Source organism: Artibeus jamaicensis, unplaced genomic scaffold (genome assembly GCF_021234435.1).
Source record: "Artibeus jamaicensis isolate MK-2021 breed Jamaican fruit bat unplaced genomic scaffold, CSHL_Jam_final contig_3176, whole genome shotgun sequence".
NCBI lineage: Eukaryota > Metazoa > Chordata > Mammalia > Chiroptera > Phyllostomidae > Artibeus > Artibeus jamaicensis.
The window spans coordinates 4,080,959-4,106,320 of NW_026521740.1; the positions used below are offsets into that span (position 1 = coordinate 4,080,959).

General features: G+C 37.8%; 1 protein-coding gene across 7 annotated transcripts in view; it reads left to right on the forward strand.

The window, feature by feature from the left end:
* UTRN (utrophin) overlaps positions 1-25,362 on the forward strand; it is a 449,632-nt gene that overhangs the window by 230,758 nt on the left and 193,512 nt on the right. The window contains exon 1 of one of the 7 annotated variants that reach the window (XM_053663464.1): positions 2,089-2,247. The exons of the other annotated variants lie outside the window; for them this stretch is intronic. Within the exon in view, the coding sequence (XP_053519439.1) occupies positions 2,104-2,247 (144 nt within the window). The 5' untranslated portion in view covers positions 2,089-2,103. Of the gene's footprint in view, positions 1-2,088; positions 2,248-25,362 lie in introns of those variants that run through there. 7 annotated transcript variants of the gene reach the window in all.

Below are 25,362 nucleotides of genomic sequence, written 5' to 3' on the forward strand. Positions count from 1 at the left end.
TTAATTGTTACTTTGTTAAAATGTAGCCTTTACCTTTTAGCAGTGAACCAGTGAGTTGGAAGGCTCTGACTGTCTCCTGGTCAAAGTCACCTGCCGCTTTTTCTAGAACAGGTGGCTGTTTTTGCTCTCCTGCAATAGGTGCTTTGGGCTTCTCATATTTTCATCTCCTGCATTTTCTTCCAGCCTAATTTTCATTTTCTTACTCTATAGGTTCAGAGTTTGGTTATTTAGATATTTGTTTCAAATCTCCCCCTGTCCCCAGCTCTGTACCTAGTGTAGTGTGTGTGTGTGTGTGTGTGTGTGTGTGTGTGTGTGTGGAGGGGGGGCATTCCTGTGTCACGGAATGTCTCCTGCTGGTTTAGAGAGAGGGGTGACAACTTCATATGTTTGGTAACAGTTTTGTTGTCATATAATTCGTATCCAATACAGTTCATCTCTTTAAAAAGTATGATGTGATTCTTTTCCGTGTATTCACAATTGCACCACCATCATCACGATCAAATTAGAGCATTCTCATCACCTCTAAAAGAAACCCTGTATGTACCTGGGCACTCGGCTGTCCATCTCCCGTTTGCAACTACCTACCCCGCCCCCCGTAGACAATCACTAATCTGTTCTCTGTTTCTATCTGTTTGCTTATTTAATAACTTAACATTTTTACCTGTATCATCACTTGACTGCCTCTTCCAAGTTTGCCTCTGTGTAGCTATTTTGACATCGTTCCCTGTCCAGAAGGAGGCAGTATTGGTTCTCGGTATAGACCTGCCGGGGGAAAAACGGTACACAGGCAGAAGCCCAGAAAAACGCTGCCTGGGAAACATACCTCTGTGAGACCCAGTCAGATTCTCCACATCATGCTGGAATCCAGGACTAAGAAGGCAGAAAAAGTAAAACAAGAGCAACACACACTTTAAAACACTGTGTTTCTTTTAAAGAATCATGACTCCAGTAGAGAAAGGTGAAATGCAGCACCCCGGGTTGCTAGTTTGAGCAGGACACTGGTAATGAGAAATGTCTGGGTTCTATTTTCGGCTGTGCCCTTTGACTCTGTCGTTTAATCATCCGGGTTATTTTGCTGATTTGCTAATAGGATTTTACTCCCCTGGATATTTATAATGGTCTTCGAGCTGTGCATGCCTATAAAACTCAGAAATTCTGCACTTGGTTTTTACATCACATAATTGTGCCTTATATTTCTTACTCATTAAATTAAAACAGCTTTATGACAGATAAAATGAGATCATGATATGCTGTTTAAGGGGAAATGTGGGAATTTGGAAGGTTCAGTAGTCAATTACAGACTTTTTCTGTTTTATTAACTTGGCTGTTCAATTAGAGGAGTCCTAACCTAACATTAGAATTTGATTTTGAATTGCTTTCATCCTAGACAGCATCTGGGAGCCCCTGGGCAACGCTGCTTTTAGGGTGTCTAGGTAAAGCCACATACCCCCTGCAGGTATTTTTGTTTTGCTTTGTTTCGTTTTAGGTGATCTTGTCCGGAGACCTGTCTGGAGGTGATTTATTGGCACTTAACGAACAGGCTGATAACGTTAGAGTCAGGTTTCCTGTCTCTTCTCAAGATTTATAGCAGGGACTGTTCACTCATTGCACGGAGCGCTGCCAGGGCTGCATTTGCTGGGTACTGAATGCATCCCTCTTTACAGCGAGAGAGTGAATGCTACTTGATCTCTTAATGTAAACCTGCTAGGAGGCATGCACCGTGGTGGTGAAGTGTTGAATCTCTGTTCCCAGGGGATGTCTGCTTTGTATCTGCAGCTTTAATGTTTCACTTAATATCCTTTTTGGCTACTGAGCGCGCTCCTCTCCAGCAGCAGGCAGCGTCTGGCTGCTCAACTTGTTTCGCTCCCTGGCCGTGCCCGGCTGAGCAAGTACTGGCTGTGAGCTTCTGTTCGGGGGCTTTCTGGGTGGCGTTTGCATACGTTTTTTTAAATAGAGAAGAACTTGAAGGGATACCAGCCTCCTTCTGCCAGGAACCTGAGCCCCTGTATCTTTCAAATGCATTCCTGGAAACGAGCATGCTCAGAGAACTGGCAAATCATTGTCCAGTGACCAGGAGGAAATGATCATTGCTCTTCATTTATAATGCAAATTCTGAGGTGTCTCCAGAAGTGTGGTAAACTTAAAATGATGGCTGTGGTGAGAACGTCGCTGCAGAAAGTTGTGTTTTTGTTACATCGTTTGCAAAGGATGGCAGTTTCTTCTCCTCGGTATCAGAAGCTCTGTAAGGTAACTAACTAGTGACTGAAAAGAAGGGTCTGGGTGTCTGACAATTTTTACTGTTTCTCAGGCTCTAACAACTGATCTTTTAGATTCTTATCAGGGAAAGATTCCTTTTCTTAGCGACTGACTGTGAAAGATGTTAGAGTGAACTGCTAGTTGGATTTTGCTTAAGAATCGGGAGCAAGTACTGTTTTGTGCTCATTTTATTTCGCAACTATCAAAATCTTGTTTTCTGAGAAGGGCTAGTGAACTGTTGAGGAAGATGCAGCAAAAGTACATTGACTAAGACCTGTTACCTCTGGGATACTTGTCAGTGTCTTAATATCGAATGGCATGTTAGCCTTGTGGAAATTTCAGTACATTTAAATGAGGAGTTTAAAGCAATCGTTCAGTAGCTTACTTAAAAACTGTCAATTTCTTAGTAGCTGATAGTTTTTTTCAATGTGAAGATTAAAGCACATCTTGAAAGCTGTTAGACTTACTCTCATACAACGTCCCTTGTATTCGTGAATCTTCATATATTACAGGTTAATTTTATTTGGACAGGTGGGTGAGTGAACTTGCAGGAGGCCACCTGGGTGACAGCTGCCAGTTTGAAACCCCATCTAAACCTAAACCATTGAGTGAGCTCCTGTGTGTTTTAAAGTTGGCCATTAGATTTTTGATCATAGTTTTATTTATTTAAACTGTGTTACACTATCTCATTACTTTTGTTAAAACTTGGGGGATTTGGTATTAAAGGAAGGAATTATAACAGGAATGTTAAAACAATGTATAGTGCATCTCAGTACAGTATTCTTCCTTCATATCATGTTCTCGTACCATTTCCACGAATGTAGCTTCTTATCCTCTTAGCTACCCAGATTCATTTGTAATTGGAACAGCTGTCTTTAGGACAGTATTTTGTTGATGATGATATAAAATATCACACGTCCAAGCTCTCAACTTTGCTAATTATATGGCAGCAGAGTGGGGGTGGGAGAGGGAGGCAGTATTCTATTAATTTTATTACATTAGATTTTTATTTTTTACACTTTGGCCAATGAAATGTCTTTCTATCTGAAAACTTTTTTCTTTGTAAAGTTTTAGGAGACAGATTTAGGTAGTGAGGTATTTGCAGAAATACTTAGAAGGGTTTCATTTGCATAAGACACTAATTAAAACTTAACATGGCATAATAATTCAGATGTAAAAATTTGTTAGTTAATTATTTCAATGTGTTGTGTTTTAGTCCACTTCAGAGAATACATTTATTCTGGTAAAACATTTATGTATTACTTGAACAGGTAGTTTTGGTAACAGAGAAAAAAACTCATTCATTAATGAGCATGGTATTCTTTTTTAACTACAAATATGAATATGTAAAGCATTCTTTTTTTATTAGCTGGGTCATTTTTCTGATTCATTTATATGCATACTTTCACAAAATCAAGTATTTTTTCCTGAAGTCGTATGACTAAAGTATTAAGTTAGTAGGAGATATGAAGCAGTAGAAGTTCAAATACTAGACAAAGTTGCTTCATTAGTTTCATCATTATACCAAAAATAAACAGAAGTTCAGTTACTGAAGGCATTAGGTAAATTAATCTCACCAGAAATACTTTTTGGGCAGACCTCTTGAGATTTACAATTTTCTGAAGAATGCATTAAAATGGAAATATTTACAAAAATGCTACTTTTCTCCTTTAGAAAGTTAAAATTTGCAGTTGAAATGGTATCTTCCACATTTCACAGATACAAAATTAACATCTGCCCAGATAATAAAATGAGCAATATCCAATTCCAGTACTTTCCAGCAGGTGTCAATGTAAGGCAATGATACATGAAATTTTGTCTAAACTGGAAATCCAGAATAGGAAGTGGTGCAATTACTGTGAAATAAATCAGCCGGTAACAGATATAACTTACTTGCTTCGTCATGTTTTGAGAACTGATTTCAGTTATTGGCTGTGTTAACTCATATGATATAAACAAAAGTGGCAGAATTAAATATTAATGAACAGTTGTCATCTCAAACATTGACACAGACATCTATACCAACTACAAATAGTTAATTGTAGCACTTAAAGGTTTAAGTAAGTTTGGTAATTATTTGCTTTAAGACACTAGCAGTTCTCTTATTGTAGATGCTGTGATGAGTTCATCTCTACTTGTACCTTCTACGTTCTCTAAATTTAGTTTCTTAGAAAGGAAGTGCTGTAAGTTTAACTGTTTCGCCATAAAAATATAGACTTAGTATATTGTAAACATACTACAGACTGATATAAGTATGAAAAAATGTTGCATAATTGGAGGGAGACACGTGTATTTTAAATTTATATTGCTTTTTAATCCCCCTTTTTTCCTTTTTTGGGATCTCTCATTTTACCCATTATATGGAAAATCTGTCTTTTTTAAAAAATTAAATGTATTGGGAAATACTGTCTGGTATCACATTTTTTTCTCTGTGATACCTTGCCTTTCTTTGCTTATTTTCATACCTCTCTTGAGTGTCAGAAAATAGTTTGTGTTACACAGCTGAGAATTTGTGTTGAATATTCTCATTTTGTGTTTTTTTTTCCCTTGTACGTTTTGAAAAGAGGGGAGGAAAGAAAAGAGGGACTTGGAATTCACAGCTCTCAGCGTTAAAATATGCTTTCCCTTCTCTCACCCAATTCACACATTCACTTGTATTTTTTTTTGCTTTAAAAAATATTTCTTCCTGGTTGCACAGCCCATAAAGTTTGGTCCGGAAGCAGAAATGTAAGTGCTGCTTTCTTGGCGACATAATTAGCAACATTGAAATTGCCCTGATGACCAAAGCCACCTGATGCCAGGTGCTGGTTTTTCCAGATTTGGTTTTGAGTGCCTAGCTCCTTTAAAATATTAATGACTATAAAAATAGTTTTTTGAAATACATCACAGTGAATCATTTAAAAAGTTAAAATTGATTTAAGTTTTGATTGTCATCTGATTATTTTGAGATATTTTATCATTAAAGCTGGAGACTAAAAACTGATCGAATTGTGTTGAATCAGAAAGGAATTTTAGTAAGTCCTGATTTCTTTTTTAGTGCCAGTTTTCATAAAATATTCATTGAGGACATGGTAAAAAGCAGCTTTTTGTGGAGTAGATTAAGATATGAACCATTATAGAAAAGTGGGAAAAATGTTCTAAGTTGAATTTCTCATGATTGAAGCATTTACAAATTTTAATTTAGGTAATACAGCTTTTCTTTGCATGCCTATATATGGAAATGACTTCAGTTTACGTGGCTTTAATTGTTGCCAGACTTTTTTTGATCATGTAGTCCTATCAGTGAAACAGCTTTAAATATCTATCTACCTATCTATTTAAAAATGATACACGTACGCTGTGGTAAAAATCCCATAACAAATATTAGTAGAGCGGAGTTTTGTTCTCACTTTCTACGGGTCCCTTCCCGCACCCCAGACTGTCGTCTTGCTCGCTCTGTGTGGTGACACATGCTATTTTGGTGACTGCCGATCCCCACATACAGTGAATGTGGCTGATCTCAGTCGTGCCAGAAAAAAACTTGTCTCCTGTGGGACCAGAGAAGCTGCCTCTGGAAGCTCCGTGACAAATGGGAGCAGACCAGGGGCTCCACCCAGTAATTCTGGGTTGACGGGCGATGTCTACAGAAGGCTTGCTGTGCATGGGCGAGCATGCGTGTGTGTATTGTGTGTTCATGTGTGTAGAGTCTCACATGTTGACAACAGAGTGCTGTGTAGAGCCATATAGGGTCAAGGGGAGCAGTGTAGGGCCACAGTGGCCCCGAGTCTCTGAACAGATTTTCAAGTTCACTGATGGAGGAAGTTCACACATCATTTTTCATCTGCATGTATGGGTCCCCTTTAATTAGAGGTTGTTAAGGCCAAGTATATGTTTTTAAAGACAACACAGAATGCAGTGGTATATTTTCAAATAGCTTACACCCCATACAGAGAAGTTATATTTTTTATTCCACCACCATTTTTTTTCAGATTAAAAATGATCCTATCCTTGATCTTATCTTATCCATAAGTTTGTATATATTAAATCCTCATGTGTTCTAGGGCGACGGGGCTTTTCTTTGTCGTGATCTGAATGTTGAGATGTATACATTTTAAGGTCAACTCTCACATTCCTCCCACAATCAAATTGCACTTGTTTGAACCACAGAAAAGGTCAGAATCACGCATGGTCTCCAGCCTAGAGGTAGAACTCTAGCTGATCATATATGAGCACGGTCTCTTCTTGGTTTTATGAGAAATGCTTGTTGCAGTTCAGAAAATTTCTTAAAGGCTGAGGCATTTAACAGAAAAGTACCTGACGTGGAAGGATGTGCCTGCATCCCACCTGCCTCCCTCGATGCCGTGGACCTGTTGCGTCTGGGCTGTCAGGGCACCTGGGCCAGTGACTTCCCTGACCCTCCCCCTCCCTCTGCGCTCCCTTGGGGCGTTGGGAGAACCGAGCAAAGTGAGGGAGTCGAGAGACAGCACCAACATCCCTACTTGTCATCAGGTACAGTGGGCCCCTCACTGGTGCTTTCGCTTTCCACAGTTACTCATGGTCAGCCGTGGTCTGAACATATTAAATGGAAACTTCCAGAAATAAGCAATTTACCAGTTTTAAATTTTGCTCCATTCTTAGTAGGGTGATGTGCCCTCGTGCTGTCCAGCTGTGCCGTGCCCGGGACGGGAATCTTCCCCGTCCAGTGCATCCATGTTGGATGTGCAGAATGATACCTTGAGAGAGAGACCACTTCGCATTCCTTTTATTGTAGCATATTGTTATAATTGTTCTGTTTAATTATTCACACAACTTTTATTGCACTATGTTGTTATCATTGTTCTATTTTACTATTAGTTATGACTGTTGATCTCCCACTGGGCCTATCATAAGTTTGTATATATAAGGAAAGAATATAGAATATGTAGGGTCCGGCATTGTCTGTGGTTTCAGGCGTCCACTGGGGGTCTTAGAGTGTACCCCCTGCAGGTAAGGGGGGGCTGCTGTGTTTTCTTGTGGCTTCCAAAAGCCGCAGTGCTGTTTTAGATGACAACCTGATCTCTATTTATCCATTGCTCTCCAAGCCAATGCATATTTGAAAATTATTTTTAGAAACCAGTTATCTAATTTAGTAACATTTTGTTAATCAGAACACTCACGCTATCAATGACCTTTAGCTAAAAGCAGTATAATTAGATGTAATACTTTGTCGCTCAACTGAAAAAATAATTGAAATCACATCAGAAGATTGAATTTTAGGTTGTGCTTGAGCAGTCGAGACACCATTATTTGTGTAATGGTACCCGCGTTAGAGCAGCCGTGTGGGTGTGGACAAAGAGGTCCCCTTTTTGTCACTTGGTGATTGTGATTAAAATGTTAATGATATGTTTTACCGAGTGGTAAAGCTTATTAAATTTCAAGGGGGAATTTTTAAGTTGAATGTACGGCTAGATTTTAAATGTACAGACAGTATCCACCCCCTCTTACCAGTGACTGTGAATATTGCCAACTTCTTTTAGTATACTTGGGACTTTATTTTTAGCTCTCTAAACTAAGCAGTTAGTAGAACTCCTACCATAGAGATAAGAAGAATATAGAACATTTCATGCTGTGGTAGTGGTCCCAGTTTCACCAAGTTCGTTCATTTCTGGGCAAGGTACACAAGTCCAAATAACTGAAACTGGAAAGGGTGTGAAGTGTGCCTGGTGGTTTCTGTTCTTATTTCTTCTTCTAATTTGTTCAGTTCTGTGGAATTTTAGACCAGTTTACAAAAAAGCTCACCTATAATTGCAGAACCTTTTCCTGCTCCATAAATAATGGGCTGATATGAAAGTATAGCTTGATAAAGTTTAAGCAAGAATTTTGGGAAAACAGCAAATGAAAGAAGACCTTGAACTGTTTCACAATACAATATTTTACTTTTAAGATACTTGAAAGAAAAATAGCCAAATACAGCAATAAAATAACCACAAGCATTCATCACCGAAAAGGACTTGTTACCACTGATACAATTTCCTTTAATTTTTAGAGTGTTTTCTCATATATTTCATCATCAGTGCATACAGTATTAATGACTAATTGTATTATTTATCTTTAAGAACTAGGTAGCAAAGAACTTGTAATTACTTCCATCAAACAAATGGTGAAACAGGTTTTGTAAATTGGCAGGTTAAGGAACATGCCATTCATTTCTCAGCTAGTGTGTGGCATGACTTGAACTAAATATAGGTTTTCTGATCCAATGCCTATTTTATACTTACGTTCAGATAGTTTTAGGAATATTTTAATGCTGCTAGTTTTATGGGGTGGAGATGTACTCATTTCTTCCTAGAAGTTTAATGAAAGCAAAATGAAATACATTGTTTTTAAAACTACCTTGCTATTCGAGTTCTGGCTACATACTTGGAAAAGAACAAAGATTTTGTTCTAGTTTAAATTTATAAATTGTATGCTTTCTTAGTGGGCTTATTTTGCAGTTTGGTAAAAAGAAGAGATTGGCTTGTTTTAATGCAAGTTAATATAGTCAGTTCTGGGTTTTGAGTCATAATTTAGTTTGGTTTTAGTCTCCATACCACAAATATTTAATTATGTGTTCACTGAACTTAATTCTCTACACTCAAATGTAGTTGTTTATCATTATATGTAAAAGGGCATAACAGCTCCTTAAAAAATAAATTGAAAAGTCAGTCAACTAATTTGCTAGATTGGGTATTTCCTATTAAGATTTTTTTTTAAACAATTCAACTCTAATTGGTGTGGTGAGCACAGCATACAGATGATCGATTACAGAACTGTACACCTGCAACTTATATAATTTTATTAGCAGTGTTACCCCAATAATTTCACTAAAAACAATAAAAAAGCCCCAATCAGTTCAACTCTATAAGATCATATATTGGAGGGCTTTCCTGTACCAAAGGTGCATGTTAAGCAGCATAAATACAAAATACAAATTTGCATTTCCCATGTAAACAGACAAGTTCAAACAGTTGTTCTGAAGAAATTTAATGGTTAAGAGAGTTCATGCTACTCTGCAGGTTGACTGTATGAGTTCAGGTAACCGCGGCTTTGCCCCTTACCAGTGATATGACCTTGGGCAGATCATTTAATATCTATGTCTCAACTTCCTTCTTAGAAGATGGAGTTGGAGTTGTGTGTGTCTGCCTCAGAGTTGTGAGAATTTTAAACTATTTATAAAATGGTGTCACAGAACCTGGCACACAGTAAGATGCCACGTGTCTTGGCTACTCTTGTGACGGGGTTGGCTGTTACCTCCACTCTCATGATTTTCCTTGTGTACTTGGTCATGTGTGGATCAGCTGATCATCGTGATGTGCCCGGTGCAGTGCCTTGAACTCGGAGATTCCTTACTGTCTCTCGTGTGTTGGGGTTGTATCCTCATTCCTGTCTTTATTCTTAAAAGGAACCCTTAGATCTTAACGAGGGGATTCACAGTCCAGTTCTCAGGAACTTTTCACAAAGATCCATGCCCCACAGACTGCGACTCCCTGGGTCTGAGCTTGCAACACAGGTCATCCCTGCTTTTAACAATGGAGGAGGGAGAATAACCCCCTGAAGTTTTTCCAGGTTTGTTTTCTCTCTGAGTCAGCTCAAAGGATTGCAAGAAAAAAACCCCTTAAACAGTGAGCTCCTGACAGAGACTCTTGTAGGATGAGTATTCCTCATGCTGTGAGGACTCCACCAGATAATTGACTGGGTGCCTAGATAGCACCGAATGAAAGTTCTAATGAAACTGATGTAACCTGATGCACTTAAAACACCACGGTAAGGCACCAGAAACCGAAGAAAGTGGGGGAAAGAAGTTATCTTTGCTGTGATGGATACAGTAGGAAAAACAAACATGTTTGGTTAGAGGAGAAGGAAAAGAAATACGGCAACTCTCAAATGTATTCGCAACACTTTTAAGAAGGTGTTTTTTGATGCCAGTAGATTCGATTCTAAGTTCACTCCCAAAATATTTAAATTTACTGTTCTTGGGATATGTGTAGGTATACTACTCATTATGACCTTTTTATGGAAGATCATATGACCTTTTGATATTGGTTCAAAAACAATATAGAATGAACTGTTCTACTTTCTTCAGGGTACATTTTATGAATTAAGAGAGAGGAAAGGGGAACTAAGGGAATTTTTTTTTTTTTTTTTTGCTTAAAAAATATCATCTGAGACCATATTGACTGTGGGCTCAGGATTTTAAAACAGCAAGGATGTCACTGCCCAGGGTGAGTCACCCTTGAATGGCATCCCTCGTGCCAGCATGGTGATGATGTGGAAGCAAGGAAAGTATTGTTTGAGATAAGGGTTCTTTGGGGATTTTATAACCTTCCTTTTAGACTTACACATCAAGAATGCTTTTCCGTGTTATTAAGCGTTTTTAAAAGATTTTATTTATTTTTAGAAAGAGTGGAAGGGAAGGAGAAAGAGAAGAGAAATATCAATGCGTGGTTGCCTCTCATGCGCCCCCTACTGGGGACCTGGCATACAACCAAGGCTTGTGCCCTGACTGGGAATTGAACCAGTGACCTTTTGGTTTGCAGGTCCATGCTTGATCCACTGAGCTACACCATCCAGGGCTAAACATTTTTACATTAAATTTTTTTTAAATATTTTTTTACATTTTTAATATAAGATTTTTAACAGTGTAAATAAAATTCTATCTGATGGCTACAGGATAATGTATTCAGGCAATCAACTGTGGTAACATAGCTATGTTATTACTAGTGTTCTCATAATAAATCCTTCTTGATGAACGCCCTCATAAATCTTAGAGTGCATCCTGATGATTTCCAGGGTCTCTTTTTGGAATCGACTGACTGGACCAAATGAACATTTAATGGCATTTGCTGTTAAATATATTGCCAGGTCTCTCTCCCACAAGGCAGCGCCTGATTACACGCCCACTAGCAACTTGAATACCTGATTTTCTGTGCCCTCCCAGAAAATAGGTGATACCAATTAAAAATATTTGATGAGATTGTTAGATGAAAAATGCAACCATGTTGTAGGCTGTAAACTAAAACCTGGTGAGGGTAACTGATTTGCCCAAGTGTGGGACCAAAGAGTCGATGTCAGAACTGCCTGAAATCCAGATGCTGAGCTGGGAAACCAAGCACTGATGTCTAAAATGGGACGTGACAAATACCATGTAATAAAACAAAAAGTTGTTTGAATACAGAAGAAAGAAAGTCAATTCTGACTTGAAAATGTCAGGGAACTGTTTAGAGAAAAGATAGTTAGGGATCTTAAGAAGTAAATGGAACTTAACAGAGCAGGTAATTTGGACAATAGATAACCGAACGAGCCAAGACATACGGCCAGAAGTGTGCTCATTGTGTGCAGAGAACACTGAGTGCTTGTTCATCAGGAATGGCTATGAACTTCACTTACTAACATTTACATTTTCATTGCAATGAAAATCACTCTTTCTGGTGCCAGCTGTGGATGCCAGATCACCATTGACTTCTGACCGTTTCCAAAATTTAGTCCAGTTTGAAAGGAAAAATGTGTGGGAGCACTTGGGAGATTTTCAAACATGGAGAGCATTTCCAAAAGGGGTTTTCGAAATGAAAAATTGCCTAATATTTTATATTTTTGAAATAAGCACGTAATACTTCTGAATGTCTCCTTTCCTTTGGATGTAACTTATTTTGGTATGAGAGGGACAGAAATGTTATGCTCTTAATTGTGACCCAGTTGATGAGCAAATGACAAAATATTTCAAGAAAAAATAAAAATAATTCACAGTAAAAGTCTGTCTAGTATTAAATTATAGATTTATAGAAGTTCAGAATTGGTATAAATTATAAAAATTATTTGACCTATTTCCTCACTTTACATATGAAGAAATAATGCCTTCTCATTTATGTAGAGGTTTGGCCTTACTGTGATTTAATATCAATATATTATTTTATGTGGACCAAGGTCACGCAGCTATGAGATACTTGGCTACATATTTAAGTTTCCAGGAGATTGTGCTAGTGTTCATACACTTTATTGTGTTTATTGTATTTATTGTACTTACTTTTATAGAATTTAGATTTAACTTTGCCCAGTATTGTAGTTTGCTATTTATTTTTTAATATCAATTTCTTGAATTTGGGGCCTTATTTTAGAAGAGTCCATTGAACAAGAGCACATATTTGTACATGTTGAATAAATAACTTGTATGTCAAGTTTTTCTTCGATTTACAATGTTATAGCAGAAATGCTATATTTTGCCTCCATGTATTCTTTTAAAGATAATTTTATTAAGATGTAATTCATATACAGTAGAACCCACTCTTTTAAAGTACACAAGTCAGTGTTTTTTAGCATATTCGTAGGGCTGCACAATTGTTATCTCCATTAAATTTTGGAACATACTTGTCTCTCCCCCACCAGAGGAAACCCCACATCTGTGAGCGGGTGACCCCTGATTTCCCCGTCCCGCTCTCCCTGCTCCGGGCAACCCGTGGTCTATTCTTTTTTAACATGAGGTTGAGAGTAAGAGTTTAAAACCATAGTGTTAGGTAAAAGGGATAGAAAAATAATTCTAGCTTACTGTGATCAGCTTACTGCTGTGTCTTATAGACTTTGATAGTTTTTGAGTTTTAATTATTGATAATAACTAAGATAGCTTTCGTGAGGTGATTTGTAAGCCATATCATCATAAAATATGCAATTTATTTTTCACACTATTTAGAATACTGTAAAAGTGAGTATAGTGCAGAATGTGCTGAATGTGGGCTCAGAAGACCTGGATTTGATTGCCTTACTTGCTGTTTGATCTTTCGTGATGCTCAAGTAACATGTCAATCCTCAACTTCTTCATCTAGACGGTGAAAATAATATGCATTATGTTATTTTAGAAAGACATGATAGGACCAATAAGGTAATGTTCACGAATTTGCTATACAGGGCTAGAGTAATACTAAAATTAAAATATGAAAATTTCTGTAATTTCTTGTTCTATAAACCAACCAACAAACACAATGATAATATTTATCCACATAGGCTTTTATCACAGTTTGCTGCTGCAATGATTTTTGAAGCTGTGAAAGAACATGCTAACTAAAAGCTTCTGTTTGTTTCAACTCAGGTGGCAGAATGTTGAGCACCCACCATCTCGTGTCTTTCTGCAATGCAGGGTCATTTTGTTTTTCTTCTTTCCTAAGGCACCAAGCCAGCTTTCATATTAAGGTACATTCTCTGCCAGTAAAATCATGCAATTTCCAAACAACTGAGATTCACACTGGGGCTGCATGAAAGGAGCAGTATCTTCAGAGCAGGACTAATGGCCCCAGAGGGGCAGTGTCTCGTCAAAAGAAATACTCTGCAATTTTTATTCAGTCTAAAATTAGGGCGGCCATAATTTTTATAATCTATACATTATTTATGTCAGATGCTGGTGAGCACAGTAAAACTTTGGAAGGCTTGAGGAAGATCTTTCTTGAATTTCAATAGTAATTACTCATTCTGGGAATTCTGAGATGATTTTTTTAAATAATCTTTATTTGCAGAGTGAGGTTTTGATAGGAACGGAATAACCTGAATTAATGACCATAAAGACTGAGTGTTGTTTTCCATTAATTCTTGAAGCAAATCCTAAATTGCTTCATTACACAGCCTGTCATTGTGGAAGATCCTTGCGTGGGGTGGTGGTAAAGAAGGGGGAACATTTGCTCTTTGTAAGTAATTGCTTCTAATGGAAGCCTAATGGCCTACTGTGCTTATTTGTAAAAGCCGAGCAGCAAAGCCTGATAGGAAACTATTGAAAGATTTGAGAAATTGCAATGTAAACCAAAAATTTCAGGAAGTTCCCTGTGGTCAAGAATCAATACGTTATGACAATGAGAGAATTTGCTGGGGCCACACGTCATCACCGTCACCTGAAGAGCTGGAGTGGCATCCAGTAGTGCATCTGCAGCACTGAGCGTGGGGATGGAGGGCTGCTTCTCGCCAGGTGTCTCACACCTGTTCGGTGTCTTACGGTTTCTTCAAATTTCATACTGCAGATTGAACAAGACAGTGAGAGTATTCTTGTGTCCATTGACATCCTCACACTTGATAACCAATGGTAACTTTGTATATTTTCAAGCTTTGTTCCTTCGCTTTTTTGAAAGATGAGAGGACTGAGGTTTAGAGGGGTTAAGGGACCCATCTGGGGACATATTAATAGTGGCAGTGGCTGAACTGCTTTGATAAGGATGTATTCTATTTTGGGATTTTATGAGATTGTTTTACAAGAGTGTATTTTATAGGTTTTCGAGATGGACTGTGAACACCAGATGAATCAAGTTGTTGGTGTGAATGATTGACTTGGAGGTGGTTCCGGAAAATAAATAAATAAAATCTCTCTCTTAGATAAAACCCATATGTTGACATCTGAACAGTTATTAAATCTGGTCATTGGTATATGGGTGTTTATTAACTTTCAACTGTTCTGTACCCTAGTATTTTCATGATAAAATGTTTCAAAAGTAGCAGCAACTCTCCTGTGATAAAAGTTGGAGTGATTACTTGAAACCCTGAAAACTTAAATGTTGAGAATCATAAAAATTGCAATCGTCCCTTTTGTATATTTTTCAGATTTTGTTATCTTAAGACTGTGACTAATGCAAAAATAGTTTGAGTGCCTTGACTTACCTGATAATGAATATTCACTGAGTCTGTAGCTTTCCTTTCTTTTCATGCATTTAAATTGAGCAAAAGTCAGTTTAAAGACTCGTATTTCATTTACAAAGTTGCACGTGCCTACTATTGATACTGAAGTTTGTGACTTTCCAAATGATGAAATATGTAGCATTGATACCCTCATTTGTTATACTTTACTAATTCCTGTGGATCTTGGAAAGAAAATGGTCCTTTATGAAAGCATTCATTATGTAAAATTCAATATAATAGGAAAGTTTGCTTTGTACCCTTATTTAACAAGATTTTCCAAATCCTGTTTGGAACTGATTACCAGTACTTTTGTCCAGGCAGGCTAAGGGGCTCTTTCCTTTGGTGTGTTGATGAAATGCCTTTGTCTTTCACAATGGTTGTGGTTAATAGAAATTTATCAAGACAATATTCTTTTTTTAAAAGGTTTTATTTATTTACTTTTAGAGAGAGAGGGAGGGAGGGAAGAAGAGAGGGAGAGAAACATCAGTGCAGGAGAGATGCATGGATCCACCAGTTGCCTTTCATTTGCCCCCAGCCGGGGACCTGGCCTGCAGCTCGGGCATGTGCCCTCCTGACTGAGGGGAACCAAACCAGCAACCTCTCAGTTTGCAGGCTGGCACACAGTCCACTGAGCCACACCAGCCAGAGCAAGACACAATTCTTAAATTTCAGAACTCTCCTTATCTTCATTTAGGGATGACACATAAGCTTTGTCAAAAGAACCAATAGTCACAATAGGTTCCTGCAAAAGCCATATGTATTTGCATCTTTTTGTTTAGTTTTTCCCTTTTCTTCTGCATTGCTACTTACAGCTACTGCTTTAGAACTTGACCTAATCCTGTATCGTGTGGTTCTTTTAGCACACATCCTAGTATCTTTAAGCTTTTTGTCTTTTATAACTCCTTCCCTCCCTCGCTCTCTCCCTTTTCTCTCTCTCTTTGTCTCTCAACACTTTTCATATTGCCAGATAAAATGAAATTTCTCATCTGGTGAAAGAATGATAGAAATTATAATATTTGACCCCTGGCCGGGCGGCTCGGTTTATTCAGGCATCTTTACATAGACCACAGCGGTGTGGTCTGATCCCTAGTGACGGCACGTACCTAGGTTGTGGGTTCAGTCCTCAGTGGGGGCACATACCGGAAGCAGCTTGTCGATGTTTGACACATCAGTGTTCTCTGTTTCTCTGCCTCTCCCTCCCCCTCTCTCTAAAAGTGTATCGCCTCTGGTGAGGATTTTTTTTAAAGTTATATTTGAAAAAGTAATATTTAAAAAAATCATAATATTTGAAATCTAGAGTTGTTTCTTATTTACTGAAAAGTACGGAAGGCGTTTTATGCTGTTTTGCTAAGATGAATTGGAATGACACATTCCTGAGACTAAATAAGGGAAAAAATTGAGGGATTTCAAATCATATTTATTTATTTATAATATACAGTTTATGCTTTTGATGAATTGCTCTTGATTAACCTCTTTGCTTTTTGAATTAAGTCAAAATGAACAAATATTTACTGCAGTCTGTGTAGAGCAGTGCAATGTTTCCGTGAATGGAAGCCAGGAATGGAAGAGCAGAATCCACTTGACGTGTCCCCATTCAGGATCGTGTGTATCGGGCAACGGGCTGGCCGATTGGGGCTGGAAAGAAGTGGGCAAGTGTGCCCATTTAAACAGTTCTTTGTAGTGTCATTTTACATAGAGGAAATCTTTGGGGAAGTTAAATGAAGAATTAAGGTCCTTGTGAAGCAGCCAGTGGCAGGGCAGGGAGCCCTGGGGTGGGAGGAGACCGTCCTTCTGGATCTGCCTTTGACTGCACTGAGCACGTGGGTGCGTCACTTACCATTGCTGAGCCTTGGCACTTTACCTTGAACTTGCTATAAAAAGTTGTTCTTCAGAAAACTGTGTGAAGTATACTGTCAAAGATGTACAATGACAGCTAGCTTTTGAATATGCATAGATGGCAAATCATCTTTAATTGTTTGGCAAATTAAATCAGTTTTCATTCAATTAGTTTTAAAAATAGCATTTACATGTTTACTCCTAGATATATTAAAGCAAAAGTACTCCTTTCGTGAAATGCTGGGGAAAAAAGGAGAAGAAAGGACAATTTATTAGTTAATTCTACTTACTTAGGAGGAAATAATAAAGCCTTGGTCTGTGTCATTTAATTCTTCTTTGCAAGTATGGACTTATATAAAGTGCATTTGTACACACCTGGAGTGATTTCACAGAATGCTTTTTGCCTCTTTGAATGTTGATTCTTCCCTCCTCTTATAACAGTATTTTATGTGCCTTTGTATATTTCTTTATTATAAGAATTAAGATTTCTTATAGCCATGCTAGAGATTCCATTGTATTTTGTGAAAATAGACAATTTTTCTCTGATTTTGACTCTGTAATGCTGCAATAGTTTCTGTGTGTGTAAATCTTTGACTGTAGCTGATTGTTACTTTTTGTGTGGATGAGTTTCTCTAAGCCGCTCTGTTGGATTGGATACATTGCTGGTTGGCTTTCGGGAAAGACTGTCCGGAAGTACCTTCCTACAGTGCGTGAGAATATTGGTCCCACCAAACTCTTGTTAGCCTTGAATTTTATCACTTAAAATCAGTTATCAATTTGATAGTTTTACATGGCAGTCACTGACTACTTGTAATAATTTTTTCTTACATTTATTGGCTCTTTGTCTGTGAGAGAATTTTAATTTCCTTTGAGCTGCTGTACATATATGTTCGATGTTTTAACACCTCGTCAACATCTATTTGATGCTAGAGAATTCAAATTACTTAGGAAGTGATTCTGTCATTGAAGTTTTGAAATAAATAATTTCTTATGTATCTGGGGGCAGAATAGCAAGTCTCAGTCTCTATCGCTAAATAATTTTGACATGAAAAATATCAGACATTCCAATGATTTATTAAAAATGCCAATTTTGAGATACATTCATTGGTGCCCAGAATGAAAGCAGAAGTTACAAATACAGTCTCAGCATTATTTAAATAATCAATAGTTTCTGAGGCAATCACATTTATACATTTAAGTAGATTCAAAAAGGTCTAGTCCACTTGCCATAGCAATAGTGTTTCAATATTTATATTCTTGTAAGTTTTAAATAAATAAATATGTTTGAATGAAGTGATTTGGGTTGTGATTGCAGTATGAGACTCAGAATGCGAATTGTGCCCTTCTCTGCATCTGTATCTCCACTTTTTTTTTCGGTGTAACTTCAGAGCCTTTGATCTTTGAAATCGGACACCGCCTCACACTGTACTTTGTCACCTTCACACTGTATGAGCCCTACCTTTTCCGTCTGTGTGGTGGAAACAGTAAGTCCTATCTCTGAGAGTTCCCCACATAATAAACTGTGCCTGGTGGGGACCCGCACAACACACAGCCCACAGGTGTTGGGGTAGCCCATAAATATTGGCATTGTGTTCACCCTAATGGTCTTCAGAAAGACCAAACAGACTGTGAGCAAAGAAGAAGAACGGAAGTGTGAGTAACTTCTACCCAATTATAAATGACCTTCAGAAATCAAAGACCTGACTATCAAGAAGTCAAGTGATTAAACATTGAATGTTTTTTGAACCCTTCATAATATTATAGGCTGATCTCCAGATATAATTGACATATAGCATTAAATAAATTTAGCAGCTTTCAACTATACAACACAGTGCTGTTAATTATAGTTACTGTGCTGTGTGTTAGATCCCAGAACTCAACCATCTTATTATACCTGGAAGTTTGTGTCCCTTAACCTGCCTCTTCCCCTTTCCCCCACTGCACAGCCCCTGGCAACCACCATTCCACTCTCTGTTTTTGTGAGTTCAGTGTGTTAGGTTGCACATGTAAGTGAGACCATACAGTGTGACAAGGGACTGATTATTATCCCATTGAACGTATGGTCTTTGTGGTATGAGAACTTGTCATTTTCCATCACGTGTCTCCCAAGTATAATGGGGGGCATTTTGTAATTGTTGCTCAGTTTAGTAACCTGTTTGAAGGCTTTAAAAGACAAAAAATAAAACCGCTGAAGTCTGCAAATATTTTATGTGGTCCTAGTCTAGTATAACATTTATGGAAGGACCCATTCATCACAGTCTGTCCTTGGTCCCCCACAGCTTTATTGCTATTGAGTGAAATTCTGCCATCCTGAAAAAAGTTTTTCCAAGTTCCCAGTAAATGCAAGATCTCTCTTTGGCACTGGCTCGATATATCTGTTGATTCTTAGACCTGATTGTATTGCCTTTGTACCAACTTATAAAGACCTACTCAATTCATCATTTATTTCTGACAGCAAGGCACAAAATTTTTAATGAAAATGGATTTTCTATGCATTGAAATTCTATAGCATCTCTGTTAGAGGTTTGGTGTACACTGATAATGGCAGCCTTGCTATTCAAAATCGGTTCATGAGATACTAAAAATATTTGATGAAATGAATTAGGATAAAATATCAGTTTGCTAGGCAGGGTGTTGATAATAGAGCTTCCCTTGCAGTTTCATTATTAAACTAATTCCAGATCTGTTTGCAGTCTTCTTTCATTATGACCAAATCACTTCTCCCTTATCATCGGTTTCACAAGAGATAACCTATCAATTACTTGTAGAAAATTACTTAGAAATGAATCAATATTCTATTTATTGTGTCGCCTCATCTTTGAAAGGCTACAGCCCTATGTTTCTTGCAACTGAGCTCAGAATTCTTTAACTTTAGTGTGTACACCAATTTTTTTGCCTTTCATCTTTTATTTGTAACAACTGAACTTAAACTAAGTATGGAGTAAGAATATTCATTTATATAAATGTGGGTTAAGATAAGTTTCCCAATATCTAGGATGTTTAGAAATTTAGCTGAATAGATTATTTTGAGGATTTCAGATAACTTTTAATTCTCACTTTGGATTTCCCTTTTCTTTCTTTGTAAATGCTTGCCTTTGTGAATTACTAAAAAGAAAAAAATTCAAGTCCTAATCCTGTTTCAGCAGTATTTAAATGCGGTGACTCTTTCTTAGAAAGTTAACATAGACTATCCTTTTGTGATTTTTTTTGTGTCTTCACATTTTGAATTGATGACAATGGCAATACATCTGATTGTATCACATTGACCTGAGATAGGACAATAGAGAGTACCATTTATAAAATAGTGTTTAAAATTAAGAAGTGAAATGAGCTGATATCTGTCATACATTTTGGTTTGGCGACATTGTCCTACACAGAACACAACTTCAAATCATGTGCAGTTTTTACATGCACAGATGTAATTGCTAATACAAACCAAAAAGAAAGAGAGTGAGCTAGATGGTGGTTAGGGCATATAATAATTAGCATTTTTCAGTAACAACATCTGTTGCTGGCAATATTGGCAGTATTGTAGGAGAAAGCAATCATTAAAATTAGCTAATGCTCAGTTTAAGTGCCACACAATGTACTGACATTTTCAATATTTTTACTAGTTATGCATGCTCTCATTCCAGTAAATATGTGTTTTTGAGTTTGTATGAATGCCTTATATTAGAAATGTCCTTCAAATGTCTCCAAATTGACTGGGGGCTAAAGCTTGTATTTCCAGCGGGTGAAAGTAGTGTTTACAAAAATTGTCACGGACATATATTATCCTACACCCTGGATTTAGATAACTTCTAAATTGAGAGATTTCCCTTAACCTGAAACACACATTTTCTTCTAATTTTATCTCTTACCATTTGTGATTTTTCATCTTAAAGTTCCTATTTGAGGTTTAAGTTTTGCTAATACAAACCGAACATGTAATGGAGCTTACGTCATTAGGTTGATTTAGCGGGTGGGTGGCCCGTTGACTGACTTGGGATGCCTCACTTGCAGAGGGGCGCGTTGCCCACTAAGCCTCAGGTGAGCCTCACTCCAAGGAGGAGGAGAGTGAGAGGCTTCTGCTCTGCCACGTGGCATCCTCAATCTCGTATAGCCTTTGCTGTACACTTGTTGGCTGCACTGGAAGTTTGTTGAAGTGAGAAAAAAAGGAGTCCATATTTTCTTTAAAGGTGAAACTCACCAGTGAATCAACATTTGAGTCATGTACTAAGATACACAACAGATTTGGAGTCTGCATAATTACTTATGAGAATAAATGCAGAGCCAGAAATTATACTTCTGGAAATATTTGGATGAGCTGAAAAATGTCCCATTTATATCTTGTTAGTCCTGCGTTTACCAAATTGGATTACCTGTTGAACCCTGTTCTGGGAGAAATAAAAATGTATAGCTTGACAGTGGTTTCTGTGGTCCAATTAATTTGGAAAATTCTGCAAATCATGTCTTTTTTCTTTTTTGGTGTTGCATGATACACATTACATATTCAAGGCTATGAAATGTCCTGCAGTAAAGAAACTTTGTTCACCTCGTTGTTTTTTCAAATATTGTTTTTCTGAACCAGTTTATCATTGAAACCAGTTTACAAAATGTCATTGCAGTTGTCCCAAGGTTGAACCGCATCATGCTGGTTGAAGTTTGCAGAAAGGACTGCTGGTTTAAGGCTAGTTGTCTGACTTGTAACAGGCTTTTTTGGCTCTTTGTGATCTTGATGACATTTTCACAGCAGAATTGACTCCTACACTTGACCCATACACTTAGAGATGGATAATCATGATACCAAAATTCATAAGAAGCTGCAGACTAAACTGCAATGAATTTGCTTATTTATGTGGAAGGATGTTTTTTCTAGGGCTGTGTGCCCATGAACACATATGAATGTATCTTGGAAGGTCAGAGAAAAGCTGGGAGAATTATTGCTGAGATTTAGACAGGAAATAAGGACTGGTGACATATCCTTCCCTGTGAGATGACCTTGTCTGCTTTTGCATGGGACCTTCCCACTTTAAATATTGATGTCCCCTTGCCCCGAGATACCCCTCACTCCCAGACAGAAGAGGATGGTTTGTCACTCTACTGTCCTACAGCACAAAGCGCCTGCTGTGACTTCTTAAGCTCCTCATACCCATTTTTCTCTCCCCTCAAAAGCTGTGATGGTTAATTTTATGTGTCAACTTGGCCAGGCTGCTGAACCCAGATATTTGGTCAAACGTGATTCTAGATATTGAACATTTAAGGCAGTAGAGTTTTAGTAAAGTAGGTTACTCTCTAAAAAGTGGTGGACCTCATCCAATCAGTTGAAGGTCTTCACAGAAAAAGACTCACTTTCCCAGAAGAAAAGGGATCTCTGCCAGCAGACCGCATTAGGGGAACTTGAACTGTAACGCTTCCTCCGGTCTCTCGCCTGACAGCCTACCCTGCAGACTTTGGCCTTGCCAAGCCTCTGCAATTGTGTGAGCAGTTACTTAAAATTAATGTCTCTCCCCCCATCCCAGTGGTTTTGGTTTTATTTCCCTGGAAATCCAAATACAAATGTCAAAGACTTGTTACCACATTTGTTCTTCTGCTCTGTGCGTTTATTTTATTTCATTTTTTAATGTTGGCCACCATTTTTCTGAGTTATTTGTTTTCATAGACATACTGGTAATCTTGATTAAACCTCTCTCACTTCCAGGAGACCCATGGGACAGAAATTCACTTTTTTCTTATTATGCGACATTTAATTAATTTCAATTTTGGGGGTAATTCTCCTGGAGGTATCTCTTTTGTCACTCCTGTGCACCATTGTTTTTGAAAATATTGCAAATCTACAGCCAGATTTTGCCTACATAGAGGATTTGTGATATTTAATGATCATTCCTGGTACTCAATAATGCTACTTTGAACGCTAGGTCTAAGAGACAGCTCACAAGGTGATAGTCTTTCAGAGAAAGAGGATAGCATGTTTGGAAATTTGTTTCCTTTTCTTAAGCAGTGTTCAGGGAGAATGATGCTACAGCAGTGTTTGGCCAACTTTCCTGGTATTTAGTCAATTTTACTCTCCAATGATTTTTTTTGTCAGAATCCAAATGATCTTGTAATTAAAGTCACTATTTTCCTTTTTTATTTACAGATTCCTTTTTTTTCTTTTTAAGTAGTAAGCTCAAATAGCCAAGATACTATATAATTCTTAAGGACACCAAGCTGAAAAGGGCATTTATGTTGCATGTGGAAGCCAACACAAAAAGTATAGCAGAGAGCTGCTGGAATTCGAAAGCATCTTTAATGTCAGTGAGCTTGAATTGAGCAAAGATTTAAGCAAATTCCTACATTGCTTTAAGAAAAGGAAGTGCAGAGTTATAGGATGGAGTAAACTCATTAATTTTTGTTCATTGCAGTTGAAGGGGATCCATAGAAAAATAGACTTAACATTGTTAATGACATTTTAAAAAGGTTTAATAAACAGAAGATAACAACATTTATTTTCCACAGTTAAGTCTGTAAGCTGTTTTTTTCCCCACGTAAATGTTGTTAACTCTTGATTTGATGGTAAATTTGAGCCTGTGGATTACTTACGAGCATAAGAGACAGAAAACTGAGAAAGAAACTTTAAAGAATTGTGGTAAGAATTAAGACTGTTTTGTAAAATAAAAATATGTGTATATACACATTAAAATAAATCTGTATCTGCATCTATGTTTTTATTTTTTATTTATTTTTTAAATATTTATTTATTTTTAGAGAGAGGGGACAGGAAGGAGAAAGAGAGGGAGAGAAACATCAATGTGTGGTTGCCTCTCATGTGTCCCCCACTGGGGACCTGGCCTGCAACCCAGGCATGTGCCCTGACTGGGAATTGAACCGGTGACCCTTTGCTTCACAGGCTCCCGCTCAATCCACTGAGCTACACCAGTTAGGGCTGCATCTGTGTTTTTAAAATAATATATTTTTGATTCTGACTGTTGATAAGTGCTTGTCAGATTGTCACTCATCCCCCTTCCCCCACCTAGTCCCTGTAGGAAGAAATGGATTCTTTTGTGAAGAACCAGAGCCTTTTTCTGAATTTTCAATCATGTTTTACACTAGAAGTACTCCCAGCAGCCTGCTTTGCGCATCATTCATTTTTTAATGGGTTATAATATATATAATATACTATGGAGTATAATGCTGGTAGTTAATGCTTTCTGCGTGTTCCGAAACATGCTGTTTTCAAATGTGTTGAAAGAGGTTCTTAGTGGTAAACAGGAACAATGCTGTCGTAAAACAGAGACAGTAAAGTATGGAGAAAAGGTGCTGCAGATTCCAGGACGAACCAATGAAAGGGAAAAATGCATGAAAAAGTACAAAAGGCTCTCAGGACCTTCCCCCAAGGAAAGACTCCTGCGACCATTTCCAAAGCGTTTTGAACCTAACCATTAAGTTAAATAAGTCATTCTATCTCAGCTAGTCTTCCTAAGTAAGTAGAAATTCTAAAGTAGTTGTGTTGTTTCTCAGATTATGATACAGATTATGTGTCACTTGCATGGTCCTCAAGCAATAAACGAATAAATGAATGAAAGTAGCCTGGCTGTCAACTTCCTTTGGCCTGTGGCGTTTCCATCACCAGCAGCAGGTTGCTCAAGATGAATCGTACCAATTAACTAGTAAATGAATTAAAATGGTTGAATGTCTTCTATAAGGCATGTGAAACGTGAGGGAGAATAAAAATTCCTTTTAGCGCTTTGACCTAAGAAGTCTGCATGTAGTTAGAAACAGAACCTTTTTCTAAGTCATTCCCTACTTGGGAAATTATTTACATAATAGTTTAGAAGCAATTCTGATATAAACAAAAATAACTTTAAATCTTTCAACACGTGACTCTTTAAGAAACCCTAAAACTCTGTCCAAAGGCCGATCCAAAGGCATCCAAATGAGAATACTTTATTACCTTTTATCAAAGACTTCATCTTCATTAGTAAAACTAGGAGGACCCTCTTTCCTGGCGTTCATTTACAGGGTAGAAAATATTTGATAAAGCAGTTATGGTGCAAAAAATATACTAACTTGTTATAAAGTATTGTCTTAAAAGAATCAGAAGTGTTCTCATTTATGAAACACTTACAATTATTCAGAAACACTTCTCTCCCAGGAACGCCCCAGCCTGCGAGGGCTGATGTCCCAGTGAGGAGTCAGTGTGTGTGTGTAAAACCGCAGACCTCCCAGTGGTTTAGTTCGAGGAGTCACATCCTTTACCATTTAGCCCTAGTAATATATTAATACAGTTTCTCAAATGTGTGGACCTCATCATGTACTTCTGAGTCTTCATAAGCATTACTCCCTCTGACTGTGTAGAATGTTCCTAGGAGGCTCTCGTCTAATTGTTTTGGTTGACAGCTCAGGTATCACTTCTGGGAGCCCGTCCCAACTGCGTCCCCCTTTAGACACCAGGCCTAGGAGTTCCCCGTGCTCACGTGGTACCTTTTCCCACCCTGTCATCTCTGTCTTGGTTGGTTTCTGAGTTTTGTAGCTCAAAGCAAAACCCTGTGGAGTGATGCTCAGTTGCTCATCCTTCACCCATCTTCAGCTCTGTTCCTATTCAGTCCACATCAGCGTGCACATCAGTAAGCTTCCAAAGTGTGAGCTTGATCATTTCTCCCCGTCTTCACA